The 18,538-nt window shown below is 46.9% G+C and overlaps 1 protein-coding gene across 3 annotated transcripts in view; it reads left to right on the top strand.

Annotated features, from left to right (window-relative positions):
• ARHGEF12 (Rho guanine nucleotide exchange factor 12) overlaps window positions 1–18,538 on the top strand; it is a 926,126-nt gene that overhangs the window by 350,985 nt on the left and 556,603 nt on the right. For all 3 annotated transcript variants that reach the window (XM_078682163.1, XM_078682161.1, XM_078682160.1), the window contains 3 exons: window positions 9,392–9,497; window positions 10,645–10,782; window positions 10,926–10,958. In XM_078682163.1, coding sequence (XP_078538289.1) covers window positions 9,392–9,497; window positions 10,645–10,782; window positions 10,926–10,958 — 277 coding nt within the window. The remainder of the gene's footprint in view (window positions 1–9,391; window positions 9,498–10,644; window positions 10,783–10,925; window positions 10,959–18,538) is intronic.

Genomic DNA, 18,538 nt, shown 5'->3' with positions numbered 1-18,538 from the left:
TGGGAGCTGGACTCCTGGTAACTTGCTCAGGGCAAATGGGGAAGTAGAATAGGACAAAGGTTGCACTGCCAAGGCCACTCGGGCGACTGGGTGCAAGGTGCTTTTGATCCGCCGGGTGCTCAATGTTATTCAATGGGTATCTTGAAAAGGGAACAAAGGCTGCAGGCTCGGGGACGGAGGATTCTCTTGTGTGACAAACACTTCGAGGGGTAAGTTGGGATCTTGGAGGATAGGTAGGCACCCCAGAGTTGGGCACCGGGGGCTGTGGGGCGTTAGGTGCAGGGGTGTCTTTTGAGGTCGGGAAATCTTACCCCCTGGTGGTCGTGGTCTGAGGGGTCCTTTGTCCCGAGGCTGCAGGCGTCATTGGGGTCGTCGAGGAGGGTACTTGGGCAATGGATTCCATGTCCGAATCACCGGTGGGGCATCCTCAGGGTCTTGATTCACCCCAGCACAGGCCAGGTTTGGCGGGTGCAGAGTGGTCAGGGTTCGCGGTTCCAGGCTGATGCCAGGGCTTGTTACTGGCTTTGAGCAGTACCGCTGCTCATGGGAGACACAGGTAGTCCGAGTCACAAGGCATTTCGGTCCTCCGGGGTTTTTGAGGTTGCTGACCACTGGAGATGCCGGGTTTAGCAGGAGCAGGTTCGAGGGTCGACAGGCCAGTAGGGCAGGGGCCAAATCAGTTGGTGTCCTCCTCTTTTTAGCAACTGCGCGGCAGGTCTTCTTGTTCCTTGTTCTTCTTTCTTGTTTCGGAATCTGGAGCTGTGGAAAAAGGTTCAGTGTGCCCCTAAATACTGAATTTAGGGGCGTTACAGGTAGAGCAAGGGCAGGGACCAATGGGTCCCTGTCCTGGGGGTGTGTACACCCCTAGCCTGCTCCTCTCCTGTGGGAGGGGGGCAGGAGCCTAGCTGTGATTGGGCAGGGCTCCCCATCTTCTAGATGGCCGGGGCCCAGGGTCATGCTTCACCTCGCCTCTCCCACCTGAGGGGTGGGGTTGGCACAGGCTGGCACCCCCCCTTTCTGACGTAGGATTTCCCGCCAGTCTTCTCGCCAGAGTGGGGGTCAGAACTGGTGGGGGCCAGTTGCTGAGTACAGCAAGTGCTCTGGAGAAGCTCACAAAGGCAGAATGCCTTTGAAGCTTCCCCTGCCCATCATGGGGGAGGAGGCTTGGCACCTCGTCCCAGGATGTACATTGTTGCAGGTCCAGGAGAGCGGGAGCTCTCCACCCAGGGGTCCAGAAACATGTCTGCTGTGTGGCAGCCTAGGCAACCTCTCAAACAAGACATGGATTGTAGGTTTAGGTTTCAAGGGGCATCTCTAAGATGCCCTCGGTAGTGCATTTTACATTAAATCCCACACTAGCCTCAGTGTGGGTTTAATGTGCTGAGAAGTTTTATATCAAACTTGTCAGCCTTCAGTGTAGCTATTATGGTGCTGTGGAGTTCGTAATGACAACCTCCCAGCACCATATACTCTTAATGGCATCACTGCACTTAGTGTCCAGGAATGACCCTGGGTACCATAGGGGCACAGGGCTCATGCACCTGTGCCCACACCTCTGGCATAGGGCACCCAGCTAGAGAAGTGCTGATGTATGCCAGGGCAGTCAGTTTGTGGGCATGGCACACGGGGATGTGTGCCATGTTGACTCTTTGTTTAGTTCTGCACCAGGACACTCATCCTGCAAAGCCTGTGTGTGTGTGTCAGGGTACAGGGCACCTAAGGGTGGCACAATAAGTGGTGCAGCCCTTAGGGGTCTTCTCTGGTCACAATGCCCTGGGTACCTAGGGTACCATTTACTAGGGGCTGACATGTGGCCAGAGATGCCAATTGGGTTTAGGCTTTAGTACAGTTTTTAGGGAAGGAACACAGGCCTTGGGTACCTGATTGGCAGGGACCCAGTGCACACTGAGGAAAAGTGCATCAGGTATCAGGAAAAAAGTGTGTGGGGGGGGGGGGTACTGCAACAGAAACTCACTTTCTCACATTGGTGTTGAGCACATAAACTTTTTCAGGGTGTCAAAAGCCTTTTGATAACTAACTGTCCAGTTTACCTTTTTGGGCATCTTCTTGGAGGTGAGTTCTATGAGGGGAGCCACAATGGACCCATAGCCCTTCGCAAACCTCCTGTAGTACCCAGTCAAGCCAAGGAATGCCTTGACTTGGGTCTGGGTTGTTGGAGCTGCCCAGTCCAGGAGGGCCTGCATCTTGGGCTGTAAGGGTTGTACCTGGCCTCCACCAACAAGGTGTCCCAAGTACACCACAATTCTTTGCCCTATCTGGCATTTGGATGCCTTGATAGTTAGGCCTGCAGTTTTCAGGACATTTAAAACCTTCCCAAGGTGGATCAGGTGATCCTGCCAGGTGGAGCTAAAGACCACAATATCATCTAGTTAAGCTGCACTGAAGGATTCCAATCCAGGAAGGATTTAGTTCACCAACCTCTGGAAGGTGGCAGGGGCATTCTTTAAACCAAAGGGCATAATAGTAAACTGATAATGCCTATCAGGTGTAGAGAATGATGTCTTTTCTTTTGCTCCTGGGGCCATGCCAATTTGCCAGTACCTTGTAGTTGAGTCAAAGGTACTTAGAAATTTGGCTGCACCAAATTTGTCTATCAACTCATCTGCTCTTGGGATAGGGTGAGCATCTGTCTTGGTGACCGAGTTGAGCCCTCTATAGTCCATACAGAGCCTCATTTCTCTCCTTCCACCCTGTGGATGGGGTTTGGGGACTAGAACCACTGGGCTGGGCTGGCCCAGGGGCTCTCAGAGGGTTCAATAACCCCGTACTCCAGCATCTTCCTGACTTCAGCTCTGATGCTTGCCTTGACTTGGTCAGACTGTCTATAGATTTTCCGTTTCAAAGGTGAACTGTCACCAGTGTCCACATCATGGGTACACCAGTTTGTCTGACTAGGGGGTCAAGGAAAAGAGCTTAGCATACTGCTGCAAGACTTGCTTGCAATCAGTCTGCCGTTGGGCAGAGACGGGGTTTGAAAAGACAACTCCATCCACTGACTCATCTTTTGGGCTGTATGAGAGGAGGTCAGGGAGAGGTTCACTCTGTCTCCTGCTCCTCGTCAGTCACCATCAGCATGGTGATGTCAGCCCTGTCATGGTAGAGCTTTAGGCGGTTCACATGGATAACCCTTTTGGGTGTTCTGCTTGTGCCCAGGTCTGAAACCACCTCCTTAGGAAACCCTACTCCGGTGAAGACACCAATGAGGGCCTTGGCAACTCCAGGAGCTGTAGTACTCCTAAGGGGAATTGCTTCAGGGTACCTAGTGGCATGATCCACTACCGCTAGAATGAATTTGTTCCCTGATGCTGTGGGAGGTTCAAGTGGACCTACTATGTGCACACCTACCCTTTCAAAAGGAACCACCACCAGAGGTAGTGGTAATAGGGGGGTCTTTGAGGTGCCTCCATTCTTGCCACTGGCCTGACAATTGACACAGGAGCTGACAAACCTCTTTACTTTTTGGTGCATCTGGGGCCAGTAAAAGTGGCTAACTAGCCTTTCCCAAGTCTTGGTTTGGCCCAGATGTCCAGCTATGGTGATATTTTGAGCTAAAGTTAGGAGAAACTCCCTGTACTTCTGAAGCACTACCGCTCTCCTAGTGGCTCTAGGTTTGGGGTCTCTGGCCTCAGTATACAGTAGTCCCTCTTCCCAATAAACGCTGTGGGTACCACTGAGATCTCCCTTTTCCTGTGCAGCAGCTTGCTGCCTCAGGCTTTCAAAAGTTGGACAGACATGCTGTCCAAGGCACAGCCCTTTCCTAGAGGGCCCCCCTGGTAAGGGTCAAGCTCCATGGGCGCAGTAACCTCTGGGGTGTCCAAGTCCTCTCCCTGAGGATTGGGGTCCTGATTCTTTTGCTGTACAGAAGCTGGTTCCCCAGTCTTCTTACCTTTTCTCTTGGATGTTTGAGCCATACTTTCAGGCTCCAACATTTCTTTTTCAACCTGTCTCTTGCTCTGTGCTCTTGTTTTTACACACAACAATTCAGGGATGACTAGCATTGCTGCATGGGGTTTCAGTTCAACCTCCGCCCTTACTGAGGTTTCCAGGTCATTGCCAAGCAGACATGCAGCTGGTAGCTTTGGAGAGACCACTACTGTTTCAGGCGAGTAACCCCCCTGCCCCGCCCCCCAGTCTATTGTCACCATAGCCATTGCATGGTTAGTGGTTACACTGTCAGCATTGGTGACTGGGTAAGTTCTCCCAATCAAGTGTTGCTCAGGGGAAACCAGTGTGTGTCTCACCATAGTGACACTGGCACCTGTATCCCTCAGAGTGTCTATCCTAGTTCCATTAGTTCAAGGGTATTGTAAGTATTTTTTTAAGTTGGGTGGCCACACAGCTACAATGGCAAACTCAATTTCCCCTTCTGAAACTAGAACTGCTTCAGCGTGCAACCCAATTTGCTCTAGGCACTGTTGATCCCATCTAGAGACTTGCTACCCCAGGAGTAGCTGTAGTAGTACTAGTGCCCTTCTTGTTTGGGCAAACTGCATCTCCAGTTAAGTGTCCCAACATATTACAGTTGTTACACCAGGCCTTTAAAGGATCAACGTTCTTTCCCATGTACCCATTAATGGACTGGGAAGAGTTTTGGGGAGGGTTTGTAACCCCTTTATTTTGGTCACCCCCAGTGGTTGTCTTTGTCACCCTTGTCTTGACCCAGTGGTCTGCCTTCTTTCCTAATTCTTGGGGAGAAATTAGGCCTAGGTCTACCAAATGCTGATGTAACTTTTCATTAGTGATATTACTTAAAATATGTTCTTTCATAAACAGATTGTAAAGTCCATTGAAATCATGCACATTGTGTCCAGTTAACCAACCATCTAGTGTTTTAACCAAGTAGTCTACAATGTCAATCCAGGATTGCTTTTGGGTCTTGTGAGCCTGCCTGAATCTAATTCTGTATTCCTCACTTGTAAGTCCAAATCCATCAATCAGAGTTCTCTTCATGAGGTCATAAGACCCAGCATCTGCCCCAGAAAGGGGCAGGAGTCTGTCTCTGTAGTTACCAGAGAACAGTTCCAAAAGAAGTGCCACCCAGTGTGACTTCTTTCACTTTTCTCACTTCACAAGCCCTCTCAAAGGCTGTGAACCATTTTTTATATCATCACTCTCTTAATATTTAGTGGCAACCCCTTTGGGGATTTTAGGATCATAAGATTGCTCTTTATCCTTATTAAGTAAATTGCTGCCACCATTGATGGGTGCTAGGCCCATCTCTGCTCTCTCTCTTTCTAGAGCCAGCAACCTGGTCTCTAGAGCCAGTCCTTTGGTCAGCCTTACTAAAAGGCTGCCCTCCTCATTGAGGCTGTCCTCAATGTCCTAATGTCCTCAGTGGTTCCTGATCCACCTGTGTGAGATCTAGACACTGAGAGTTCTACTCTTGGAGTCAAGGGTACTTGGACCCTTGTCTCCCTAGGAAGTGAAAGGGGGTGTTGTACCTGGTCATCCCCTTCCTCTGCTTCCTCATCTGACTGGTCTTCACCACTTTCAGATGGGTGGTCCTTTGCACACCCAGCCAACAGCTCCTGGAGCTTTTGTTTGATGGGATGGGACCTCATGTTTGTGTTTTTAAGTTTGCATAGGGACCTTATCTCCTGGAAAGACAAGTGAAGATAAGGGGTGTGAGGTAGAGCTCCTAAACCTGGTTCTCTGTCATTATGGTTATTTTCACTAACAGCTGGGTTCTTATTTTGAGAGATTGTAAAAAAAAAGTCTAACCCCTCTAGCCCTAGCTACAGTGACTTTTTATTTTCTAATATTCTAAAGGGACTTAACCAAGACCCTAACAAGACTTTTAGTAATTTTGCAAACCATGCCAATTTGAAAAATCAGAATTCTAAAGATCAGGTGATAACCAAGTAGTCCAATAAATGCAACGTTGTATATCCCACCGCTGATCCACCAATATAGGAAGCTGGTTCTACATATACCATACCAAAGTGAAGTATAGTGTGCACAGAGTCCAGTGGAACCCCAAAGGTAGGCAGAGGGAAAGTTAGATAGAACCATACTCTCTATTTGTGGTAGTGTGGTAGAGCAGTAAGCCAGTATCAGAGGACCGTGTTAAGCACTTGTTGTACACACTCAGCAAATGAATTCACACACTGAAAGACTGAACTTCCGAACAATTGTTTTTGCATAAAAATATTCTTTTAGTTATTTTATTTTCTAGATCCAGGCACAGGTAAGCAATACGTACTTTACAGTGGTAATGCAATTGAAATACAGTTTGAATGATAATTGTATGTGCACTTTGATTTGTTTTACAGGATGGATGCAGAGAAATGCAATACTTAGTAAATGCAGTACATAGACTTGAATAGGCTTTTCAGTAAAATAGCAGGTAAGTAACTTTTGAGTTTATAGGCTTACACAGAGTAGTATACCTACATACTACTCTGGGACTATCCTGAAAACAGGTTAGTAAAATCGTTTTTGTTAGATTAGTCGATTTTAAAGAATTTCTTTAGTTTCTCAAACCCACACTTTGAAACGTTTCACAGAAGAACAGTCAACGTTATCCTATGGAGATAAATAGTGTTATTGGTTTTGAGGCAAGTATTTGGTAGTGGGAGTTGAGGTTCTGGGGTAGACTCGGGGATCCCCCGGGTCAAGGATGCACTCTTGTTACACCCTCAGTGCCGCTAGGGCAGCCGGGTGCAGAGTGCTGAGGCCCAATGTTATCCAATGGGGGATAGGGGGCTCCAGTTGGTGGCCGCTGGCAAGCAGACCACTGGGTTGTGGGAGCAAAGTTCCTGGACTTTAGCTTAGGGCAAATGGGGAAACAAATTAGCACCAAAGGTGCACCCTCAGTGGCACAAGGGTGGACAGGTACAGGGTGCTATTTCGACATCGGACGCCCTGTTGTATTCAATGGAGAACCTTCGGTTTGTAAAGACACTGCAGGCTTGGGGACGAAGGCCTTCTGGGTGAAACCACCACTTCAAGAGGTAAGTTGGGAAGTTAGGGGTTGGTTAGGCACTGTCGGTTTGGGAACATAAGGCAGTGGGGCGTTGGGTGCAGGGGTGCCTTTTGGGGTCGGATCTTCTTACCAGCTCCTTGTCTCGGTTAGGGGGGCCTTCTGAGTTTAGACTGCAGGTGTTGGTTGGAGGCTTGAGGCAGGTCAAGGGTCGCCAGATCTCGGGTCAGGATCGCCGGGGTGACCTCCTTGTGGTGTGTTCCCACTCAAGCTCGGGCTGTGGACGGCCGGTGCATAGTGGTGCGGTCTCCGGCCAAGCCCAGAGGTTGCAGATGAACAAATCCGGTGTTCACGGGAGACAAAGTCTTTGTGGATGAAGGCAGGAAGGTCCTCCAGGGTTTTCGTGGTTGCTGACTGCAAGACACACCATGATTTCCCAGGAGCAGGTTTGAGGTGGAGACAGGTCGGTAGGGCTGGGGACAAGTCAGTGGGCGTCTTTCTCTTGTTAGCTGTTGCACGGCTGTTCAGTCCTTCTTCTTCTTCTTCTAGTAGTTTCTTCTTGTCTGAGGAAGCAAGGTTCAGGGGTGCCTCAAAATACTAGATTTATGGGCGTTAAGGCAGGGGTGGGCCAGGGTTGGGTATGCCCTCTATTATGCAACTCTCCAGTGGGAGGGGGGCATGAGCCTGTCCTTGGTTGGCTGAGTCCCCCCATCTTCAAGATGGCGTGGACTGTGAGTTGTGATTCACCTCCCCTCCCCCACGTGAGGGGTGGAGTTGGCAGAGGTGGGCACGCCTCTCTTCCTCACTTGTTTTTCCCACCGGTTCTCCTGCGCCCCAAAGTGGGAGTCGGAATCAGTGGGGACCAGTTGCTCAGAGCAGCAAGTGGCCTAGGGAAGCTCACAAAGGCGGCAAGCCTTTGAAGCTTCCCCTACGTGAACCCTGCCCATCCTGGGGGAGAAGGCTTGGCACCTCGTCCCAGGATGTGCAATGTTTCAGGCCCCAGAGAGCAGCAGGCTGTCAACCCAGGGCTCCAGAAACATGTCTGGATGTGGCATTTGAAAGCAGCCACTCAGCCTGGACACTAGTGGTAGGTTAGTTTTCAGGGGCATCTCTAAGATGCCCGCTGTGTGCATTTTTCATTAAATCTCACACTAGCATCAGTCTGGGTTTAATTTGCTGAGACGTTTGGTACAAACCTCTCAGTTTTCAGTGTAGCTATTATGGTGCTGTGGAGTTCGTAATGACAAACTCCCAGCACCATATACTCTTAATGGCAACACTGCACTTACAATGTCTAGGAATGGACTTAGACACTGTAGGGGTACAGGGCTCATGCAACTGTACCCTCACCACTGGTATAGTGCACCCAGCTAGAGGGGTGACTGATCTATGCCAGGGCAGTGAGTGGTAGGCATGGCACACAGGGATGTGTGCCATTTCGACTCTTCTCTTTGTTCTGCACCAAGGCAGGCAGCCTGCAAGGCAGTGTGTGAGTGTCAGGGTGCAGGACCTCTAAGGGTTGCACAATAAGTGCTGCAGCCCTTAGAGGCCTTCTCTGGTCACAGTGCCCTGGGTACTTGTGGTACCATTTACCAGGGGCTGACCTGTGGCCAGAGATGCCAATTGGGTTTAGGCTTCAATGCAGTTTTATGGAAAGAACATAGGCCCTGGGTACCTGATTAGCAGGAGCCCAGGTCGCACTCAGTTAAAGTACATCAGCAATTCAGCAAAAACTGGGGGCAACCATGCAGAAAGAGGGCACTTTTTCACACATTTCTATTTGGTATTGTTGGGAAGGAAAATCCCTGGATCCTCAAGAATTGTGTGTAAGATGGCAGGAATTATGATGTTTGTATGCAAGAAAACCTTGTACGCCTTAATCGCTATAGAAGAAAATGAATAGATGCTCGTGCATTGTGAAGGAAATTACAGATTCCTGGTGGATTTTGGTTAGAACGCTTTGGATACTGATGGCTGTTTGAAAGAAGATCTTGGATCCAGGTGCAATTTTGGATTATTGATACAGTATAGGAAAAAGAAAAGTATAGGACATGTATAATTGTAGATGAAATGGCAAGTTCCTGATTGCATTTATTTAGAAGCAAAGGGAGTGGGGGAGCATTACCTTTTGGGGTTTGATTTATATTTTGGGTTGAGCCACCGCAACGAGTGAGTAATTCAGTGGTGTTGCTGGTATGGGAGTGGTCTGCTACTACACAATAGTGACATTTTGGGAAGTGATTGCTCAACACCAGTGCATCATTGACTCATGGTGCATTGTGGTAAAAAAAAATCCAAATAGATTAAGGGAATGATGTGTTACATCCTGATGATGCATTTAGAAGTGAATGTGGAACTCGATTATGTCATTGAACGCATCTACTCCACTTTAAGCTCACAAACATATTTAAAGAATTTAAGTTAACGCAAGATCCTTCTATTTCTCAGAGAAGAGGCGTCCAGATCTCATTCCAGAGGAACTACACCGTGTTTATATCCAAAATATGCAGGAAAAGGTCTTCCCTGAGGTTCAGAAACACTTGGAGGATTTCAGGTATATAGTCTTGTGAGCTCTGAAATAAAGGATTCCTGGAGCAGATCTAACCACCTTTTCATTTTTATTAAATGGAACCTCTCTTTGCCGTAGGTCGTTTTTCAGGATGAGCTTCACCCGTAAATCATTTTATGTGACTGGTATCCCATAGCTTGCCATTCTCAGAAAAGCCACAGTCTTCTTCCCCCTGTTTAATTCCTTTACTAGGACCTGTCAGAATTCCTCAGCCCCTCTGCCCTAGCAATGATTGCATTCCCCATCGTCTAACTTAGTTGAAGCCTCCGAAGTTTATTGAGATGCTCCTCTGCTGCCCTCCTTGTTGAAGTGCATTGTGTATTGCTCAGACAAGATCTTAAAGCGGCATCTAGAGCTCTCCTCTTAAGAGTCTTATTTTCAAAGTATTGCTAAATCCTGTGCTGGCTAATTTATTGTGCATGCATGATTTACATAGCCGAAAAGAGCCTTCTTGCTTTCCAAAGCTGGGATGTTATGTGTTCTTACATCAGTAACTGGGGTAATTCTCTACTCAAGAAATTTTTCTGCAGATTTTGACAGCAGGGTGGGAGTTGAGAGGCGTGTGGTGACAGTCAGTGATTTGTCTGAGAGAGCTGGGGAACAATGGCACATGTTGTGGTGTTAGCTGAGACTACTGGTGGACCACTGATCAGAGGAAGTAAAGGAAGTGATTCCCCTCAGCTTTCTTAGAGTGCAGCAAGTTCAGTCACATAAGGGACTGATGTATTTTTCCTTGGTATTCTCTCAGTGTGATCTCTGGCACTGAATACTTGCCTATTATTCACCTAGGTTTTCTCTGATTGCCAAATGGCAGTTACTGATTTTAGACTCTAAATATGCTCTTCTGAATCGATCTCATGCACCTATGGTGTAAATGGTGATTGTTTTTGGTGAACTCTGCATATCTTAGTCCTGTAGGCAGCAGTGGTGCCTGCCTTAGATAAAGTCTGCTGGACATTGCACAGACACTGAAGGCAGTGGCGATGACTGCCCTGGTTATTCTATTTTGGGCACATCTCATGCATGCACTGTAGGCAGTGGCGGTGTCTGCCCATGATGCGCTCACACTGTGGTCTTTCATCTTTCTGTCTCATAACCCCACAATTCCATATTGTCCTACTTCCCTCTTCAGGCAGAAACGCAGCATGGGACTTACACTTGCTGAGAGCGAGTTGGGCAGGCTGGATGTAGAACGGCTCCGTGACAAAACAACATTGGAGAAGGAGAGGGTGTTTGCAGAACAGATAATCAACAAGATCGATGAAGTGCTGTAAGTGATTGTGTGCTGCTGTTCTGTGTTAAAAAAGCCTAAATAAAGTGATCTTGTCCCAGTGTGTTGCGAGTTGCAACAAATGGGGATGAGCAGAGACATACTAACTTCATGGTCTAATGTGTCTTCTCTTTCATCTTCAGGATGACGTCCCATCCCGTCGAGGAGGACAAAAGGTGATGCTTTTTTTATGAGCCTGTTGCAATTTCAAACATGGTGTCATCTTTCATAGAAATGAACGCACCTTATATGTAACCTATGGGTTTTATTGTAGACCCCTTAAGCCATATGGTATTAAGAGAGCAGTATCATGTGCCCTACGGAAAGCTCCACTGGCAGACATTTACTTGTACTTCAAAAAGCATGTAGCATGTTTCTCCTCATTGCTACGACTTATGACCCAGCTGTAGTTTGTGTGATGTCGTTTGTACAGCTAGAAACAAAGAAATGACAGATGGAATGCGTGAAATAATTTTACAAAGGTACTTGTGGCTGCATTCCAAATCCTTCATTCTGTTGCCCACTATTCCACTCCAGTCACACCAACTGCATGTAAATCAGACTTGGTCATGCTCCAAAGAGAACATTCCAGCCCAAACTGCCAAGCCATGCTCCCTGTACAGGAACTCTGGAGACCTCGGAACACATTCACCAATTGTTGTCTCTTCAGGGTAGTGAATCTATAGCCCTGTGACACAGATATCAAGGGCCCTATATCTGGGGATAGCAGCATCACTCTCGGGGAGAATCATTATTAGGAAGTATCACTTAGAAAAAGAAAGTGTTTTTCTAAAATAATGTTTTTTTGTTGTTGTTGAGTGGGGGACTAGTCTTAGCATGAGGTGGGACTGGGACAAAATAAGAATGATTGACAAGAAGGGGACTCAGTTGTTCCTAGGAGAAGAGTAATAGTAATATGGTCAAGAAGGGAGGAAGATTGATGAGGGGGTAGTGCTCAGTGGAGGGCTCCCCTGGGCATCCCATTAGTTGGAATGAATGGCCTCACACACTCTTGCGAGTGTCATGCTTCATCATCGGCCGTTGCTCCTCGTTGGACAGGCGGTGCAATGTCCAACGGGCTCACCTCTAAGAGGGGCTCTTTATCGGAGATCTTTTTTCCAACAGCCTGTGGGTGAAGTGCAAGTGAGGGGCCAGGTAAGAAGTGAATAGTGTAGGTGGGTGTATTAAAATATAGCAAGGGATACCGGAGAGCAATTTATTCTGGTGGTTCCCATACTATAAGTAAAACCAGTGGGTGGCCTATGATCGCCAGAGATTAGGTTCTGTATCACGATCTAGGACTACACAGCGTTCCGTGAGGTCAACATGTTTCTCGCTTCTGCAATTATGCTGCGATTCTTCAGGACCTTATATAATTGTACATCTATCACAAAGGAAAAACCTAAAAGTGTCAACCTATAAACATCAATTTTTATTTTTAACTGTTGTACTACCTGGGTGTAACCGCTCTTGCCTAGAGGAGACAAAAGGAAGAGTTACCAAAATACAAGGACAACAGTTACCCATTCTTGACCGTGAGCACACTGTGATTGCGTGAAGAGAAGTGACTCTGTGTCTGTGGCATTCTGTGAGCAGTGACCAGTAAATATCCACTTGATTCACATGTATCACAAGTCATCTCTATCACAAATTAAAAAATAAATAAATTAAATTAATAAAACTAAAATTAAAAAATTAAATTTAAAACATGATAGCAGCAGTTATTATTCAAGGTGTCTATTTATTAACCCCACTGGGATTACTTTGATACTCACCTATAGGTCAAGGAGTACAGGTGTCAACAGTACCCGGTAGGTGTGACTTCAAGGGAGAGAGCCAATAGGGGTTTAATGGCTATAGGGGAGATAAAGGCACCAATTTCCAGAGTTGTCAGAGAACCCCAATGTCTTAACGTTTCATAGGTGGAATGATTTCTCTATGCGCGTGAGATCTCACACTATTGGTATAACCCTATAATATTGGTTTTATACACTCATCCTGTTCAAGCTGATATGCAGGTAGGTAAGCAATTGTATATTATCAACTACCTCTGTAAAATGATTGCCATATTCTTATTCAGGTATCAGGGGCATAAGCACACATGTCCATCATACAGTGTGGGCATATTCGGTTCTGATTACAAATGCCACTGTCTGCGTGTTGATTATCGTAGGGTTGCCCAACCTTACATTGCGCTAGGTTCGAATAACGAAATCAGAGGCCAGTTGTACTCGTATGTTCCCAGAGATTTAAGCGCATATGTCCATCATCCAGCGTGGGCACAACCGGTTCTAATTACACGTGCCACTATCTACGTGCTAGATGTTATAGTATTGCACAGTCTTACATTACGCTTGGTACAACCGCGACCTCGGAATCAGAGGCCAGAAGTACTCGTATGTAGTCGGCTGAGCAGCGAAGCAATCATAAGAATTCAGAGATAAGCGCATACATACACGTGCCACTATCTGCGTGCTAAATATTATAGTATTGCAGAGTCTTACATTGTGCTCGGTGTACACACAAAATCAGAGGCCAGAGGTACTCGTATGTAGCCGGCCGAGCAGTGCCCGCCCTTACTACGGAAGCGCCCGGCGCACACACCAAGTTCAAGGTGTCCGGGTCGGTACACCAAACTCGCTGCGCTCACCCGGGTCACATAAACAAAGCGCGCCGCCTACTTACTTCTCAGAGCCTCGGTCAGTGCTCTTACGCCTACCCATCACTACCGGGATCCGGATAGTACCGGGTCCCCGGTACACTGTTGTTTTTGTTGCTCGTTTGGGGTGACTAGTAGGTCACGTGATAGGTGATGTAAACGTGGGCGCCATCTTGGAATGGGCAATTCCAGGTGCCTTCAATATTCGGAAAAGCTGGATGACATAATGGTAAGGTGTTGGCTTCATAACACTCTTAGCAATGGTTGTTAGTAAGTGTGGAAATCAGAGTTGGTCAGCCCTCTTATATTTAAGATTACGTAAGGCACATCACGTCTCTTAAATAAGATGACGCTAATATGGGCGCCATCTTGGAAGGGTAAAAAACGGACCCCTTCTTATTGTTAGCTCAATGGAGCTCCATGTGTGCAATACAATACTTATCTTAAACTATTGGAATTCACTGGAAGGACCTGTGCTGTATGAGTCCAGCTGCACGTTGGTCCACCAAAGACATGAGATAAATACAGGCGCTTAGTATGTATCAAGCGTGGGACACAATCCTACAATGTATTTATAGACTGCTCCACGGGATATCTTCGTTCAGTCCCCGCTTATCTGAGGATAACCTATGTATCCAACGCTGCTCTTTGTGGAAAAGGTCCTGTTTGGATCTGCTGGTGGGTGTTTCAAGGATGACCCACCAAATAGAGTCAGCAGTGTGATTGTTTTCCAGGAAGTGGCGGCACATCTTTGTGTTGGTCTTTTTGCATCGTATATTACTGCGATGTTCCGATATACGAGTCTTGACCGATCTGGTGGTCATGCCAACATATTGTAATTCACAAGGGCACCTAATGAGGTAGATACAATTGGAGGAGTTGCAATTGGTATGATTGCGAATTTCCCAAGTGAATGTCTCTGTCAAATTGATGGACTTGGTAACATTGGTAAAGGGGCAAACGCTGCAGGAACCACACGGGTAGTGTCCCATCACTGGAGGGAGTTGCCAGAGTGTGTTCTGTCTGCGGCCTCTACTTTGTTTTGGTCTGGTATGTACCAGGACGTCTTTGATGTTACTGGACCTTTTAAAGGCAAACCTGGGGATCTCCAGAGTCAGCTCTCCTGTATTGAGGATTTGCCAGTGTTTCTTGACAATTCTCTTAATATCATTAGAGATTGGTGTAAAGGTTGTAACACATGTCAAGGGCATGGTCTCTTGCGAGGTTCTGATGTTACCCTCCAGGAGTGCCTCTCTGTTGTTGTTCTGTGCCCGCTTCCGAGCTTTGTAAATCTCCCTGGTAGGGTAACCTCTTTCCTTCAAATTTCTTGAAAGGATAATGGACTCACTCCTGTAGTCATTGAGGTTGGTGCAGTTACGCCTTACCCGCAAAAATTGACCGAAGGGAAGGTTCAATCTCAAAGCTCTTGGATGGTGGCTGGTGAAGAGTAACAAACTGTTTCGGTCAGTGGGCTTCCGATACATCGTGGTGTTGATCTTTCCCCCTTCCAATCTGATAGTAAGGTCCAGGAATGCAATCCTGGAGTCTGAAGCAGTGATTGTGAAAGTCAGGAAGTTATTCAGGGTGTTCAACCACGTAAAAAACTCCAGGTACTGGTGTGTTGTCCCTGTCCAGAGTATGAGGATGTCATCAATGAACCTCCTCCATAGTATGATGTTAGAATGGTAGGGGTTCATTGGTCCATTGATGTATTGTTCCTCAAAGTCTGCCATATACAGGCATGCCACCGAAGGGGCAAAGGTACTGCCCATAGATGTACCCTGGGTCTGTTGGTAATATTGTCCTTTGAATTCAAAGAAGTTCTGAGTCAGGGCAAGTTCCGCGCATTCCATGATGAAGGAAGGTGGTGTTGCTGATGTCCATACTTCCATGTTAAGAGTCCTCTCTATCACCCGAGTGTGGCCCTCTGTGGGATGTTAGTGTAGAGGGCCTCCACATCAAGGGTAATGAGGAAGTCTATATGGATGTCCTCCTGCAGATTGTCAAGGAGGCATAAGACATCTTTGGTGTCCTGCACGTAGGAAGGGATTCTCTTCACCAGCGGTTGCAGGAAATAATCACAAAATTGTGATAAAGGCTCCAAAATAGAACCTATCCCTGACACAATCGGGCGTCCAGGTACCGGTGTTGTGCCCTTATGAATTTTGGGGAGGGTGTAGAAGTATGGTACTCTTGGATTCTGTTTCACAAGAAATTCTGCCTCTTTCTTGGAAATCCATTCCTGGCACTCTGCAGATTCCACCAATCCTGTGATGGTGGTTTTCAGCCGTGCGGTAGGGTCAGTCGGGATAGGAGTATAGTAGCGTCTATCTCCTAGTTGTCTTAGGCATTCTATTTCATAGTCTTTAGTGTCCATCAAGACTGTTGCCCCACCCTTGTCAGCCTGTTTGATCGTGATGGTTTCGTCATTACCCAAAGAGTTGAGTATTTGTTTCTCCATACTGGACAGATTCTGGTATTTCTTACACGGTCTCAGGGCCCCGATGTCCTTGAGCACAGCCTGCTCATATGTTATGACTTCGTTTGGTATCATCCCACTGTGTGGTGTAAAGGTCGATGGATTGTGAAGACCCGAGTCAGTGCGAGTCTCGACGGCTTTCCCATCAAAGAAAGCTCTCAATCTGACCTTTCTGAAGAATTTCTGGATCTCACAAGTCAGTTCAAAATTGTCTACTTTAGGGGTGGGCACAAATCCCAAACCTTTCTGGAGAACTTTTTCTTCTGGTATTGTGAGCTGGCGTGATGAAAGGTTCACCACAAGACTTACTTCCTCCCTGTCTTGCTCCTCGTTTCCACCCCTGTGGTCTGTGTTTCCTCCCACTGGACCCTTTTGTCCGGAGCGTTTTCCTCGCCTGCGCCCGCGCCCTCTGCCCCAACCTCTGTCTAAAAAAGGCTGTTGGTTCACATTTTGCGGGGCAAACTGAGGGGGGTATGGAGGTCCAAAGGGGTTCATGGGATGTTGAAACTGTGGAAAATGCCACATTGGAGGACCTTGGTAGGGAGGCGGTTGATAGAAGGGTTGTCCCCTTCTCCCTCCTCTGTTACCTCTCCGGGGTCTTGGTTGCCACTCATCTCCACTGGAGTTGTCGTCGTTGTTAGACCCTCGCTTAGAAGAGGAGGCACTTGAGTCGGAGAGATACCCTGTCCCCGTAGGGACAAAGTCGTCCTTGAGATAAGGATAGACTTTCTCTTTGGAGAATCGGTCAATATCCTTTTGTAATTTTGCCACTTTTTGTTTCATCAAGAAGTCTTTATGTTCAGTGATTTCTTTATTGAGCTCTGTCAACTTGGTCTTAAAACCGGTGTTCTGTCCAGAGTTTTTTAAGGCGCTTTCTGCTGCCTGGATTTTAGTCAGGAGCTCGTCAGCCAATCGTTTGGCTGTGTTTACCAGAAGAATCAGTAAGTCATGAGTACATTTCCAAGAAATGAGAGACCATTCTATTTTAAATTGGCCATCCTCCCAGAAAATTCTGGGGAAATTCTTGACGATGAGGCCGTTAGGTGCTATTTTAGCCTTGAAGTATTCTGCCATTAATGCTCCATGTAGTGTGATTCTGACCCACTCTCTTTTCATGTCAGAGAGTGCTTTCCAGTCTGTGGAGTTACTCCCTGTTGCAATTTCAAGGTCCATGCCTAGCATAGATGGAAGCCTATGAATAGCTGCTGCATCATCGTCACCAAAACTGAGTCCTTGTCCGTCCATCTTGGGACGGTGCAGGGTTCTCTGGTGAAAAAAGAAAGAAAAAGTCAAAAGGGGATAATACTAAAAGTATATCAACCCGGTCCAAGATACATTGGTCAGGGACTCAGAAAGAGGAGGGGGATAGAAGAACACTTACCCACCGAACGATATATATACCCCACGGTGGTTAGCCGTGCAAGATATGTAACAAAGAAGGGGTAGAGGAATTGGATCAAGAGTTGATCCTAAGGCTCAATTTACCATTCCAAGAAATTAGAATGGAAGGTCCAACATGAGTCGGAGCCCCAAGTAGCAATGATTGACAAGAAGGGGACTCAGTTGTTCCTAGGAGAAGAGTAATAGTAATATGGTCAAGAAGGGAGGAAGATTGATGAGGGGGTAGTGCTCAGTGGAGGGCTCCCCTGGGCATCCCATTAGTTGGAATGAATGGCCTCACACACTCTTGCGAGTGTCATGCTTCATCATCGGCCGTTGCTCCTCGTTGGACAGGTGGTGCAATGTCCAACGGGCTCACCTCTAAGAGGGGCTCTTTATCGGAGATCTTTTTTCCAACAGCCTGTGGGTGAAGTGCAAGTGAGGGGCCAGGTAAGAAGTGAATAGTGTAGGTGGGTGTATTAAAATATAGCAAGGGATACCGGAGAGCAATTTATTGTGGTGGTTCCCATACTATAAGTAAAACCAGTGGGTGGCCTATGATCGCCAGAGATTAGGTTCTGTATCACGATCTAGGACTACACAGCGTTCCGTGAGGTCAACATGTTTCTCGCTTCTGCAATTATGCTGCGATTCTTCAGGACCTTATATAATTGTACATCTATCACAAAGGAAAGACCTAAAAGTGGCAACCTATAAACATCAATTTTTATTTTTAACTGTTGTACTACCTGGGTGTAACCGCTCTTGCCTAGAGGAGACAAAAGGAAGAGTTACCAAAATACAAGGACAACAGTTACCCATTCTTGACCGTGAGCACACTGTGATTGCGTGAAGAGAAGTGACTCTGTGTCTGTGGCATTCTGTGAGCAGTGACCAGTAAATATCCACTTGATTCACATGTATCACAAGTCATCTCTATCACAAATTAAAAAATAAATAAATTAAATTAATAAAACTAAAATTAAATTTAAAACATGATAGCAGCAGTTATTATTCAAGGTGTCTATTTATTAACCCCACTGGGATTACTTTGATACTCACCTATAGGTCAAGGAGTACAGGTGTCAACAGTACCCGGTAGGTGTGACTTCAAGGGAGAGAGCCAATAGGGGTTTAATGGCTATAGGGGCACCAAAACCCAAAGCTGGCTCGGCACCGAAACCAAAGGATGGCTCGGCACCGAAACAGAAAGACCTTGCGGCACCGAAGCCTAAAGA

Source organism: Lissotriton helveticus, chromosome 3_1 (assembly GCF_964261635.1).
Source record: "Lissotriton helveticus chromosome 3_1, aLisHel1.1, whole genome shotgun sequence".
Lineage (NCBI taxonomy): Eukaryota > Metazoa > Chordata > Amphibia > Caudata > Salamandridae > Lissotriton > Lissotriton helveticus.
Note: the sequence above shows the minus strand (reverse complement) of the source record. Positions and strands in the feature narration are given on the sequence as shown.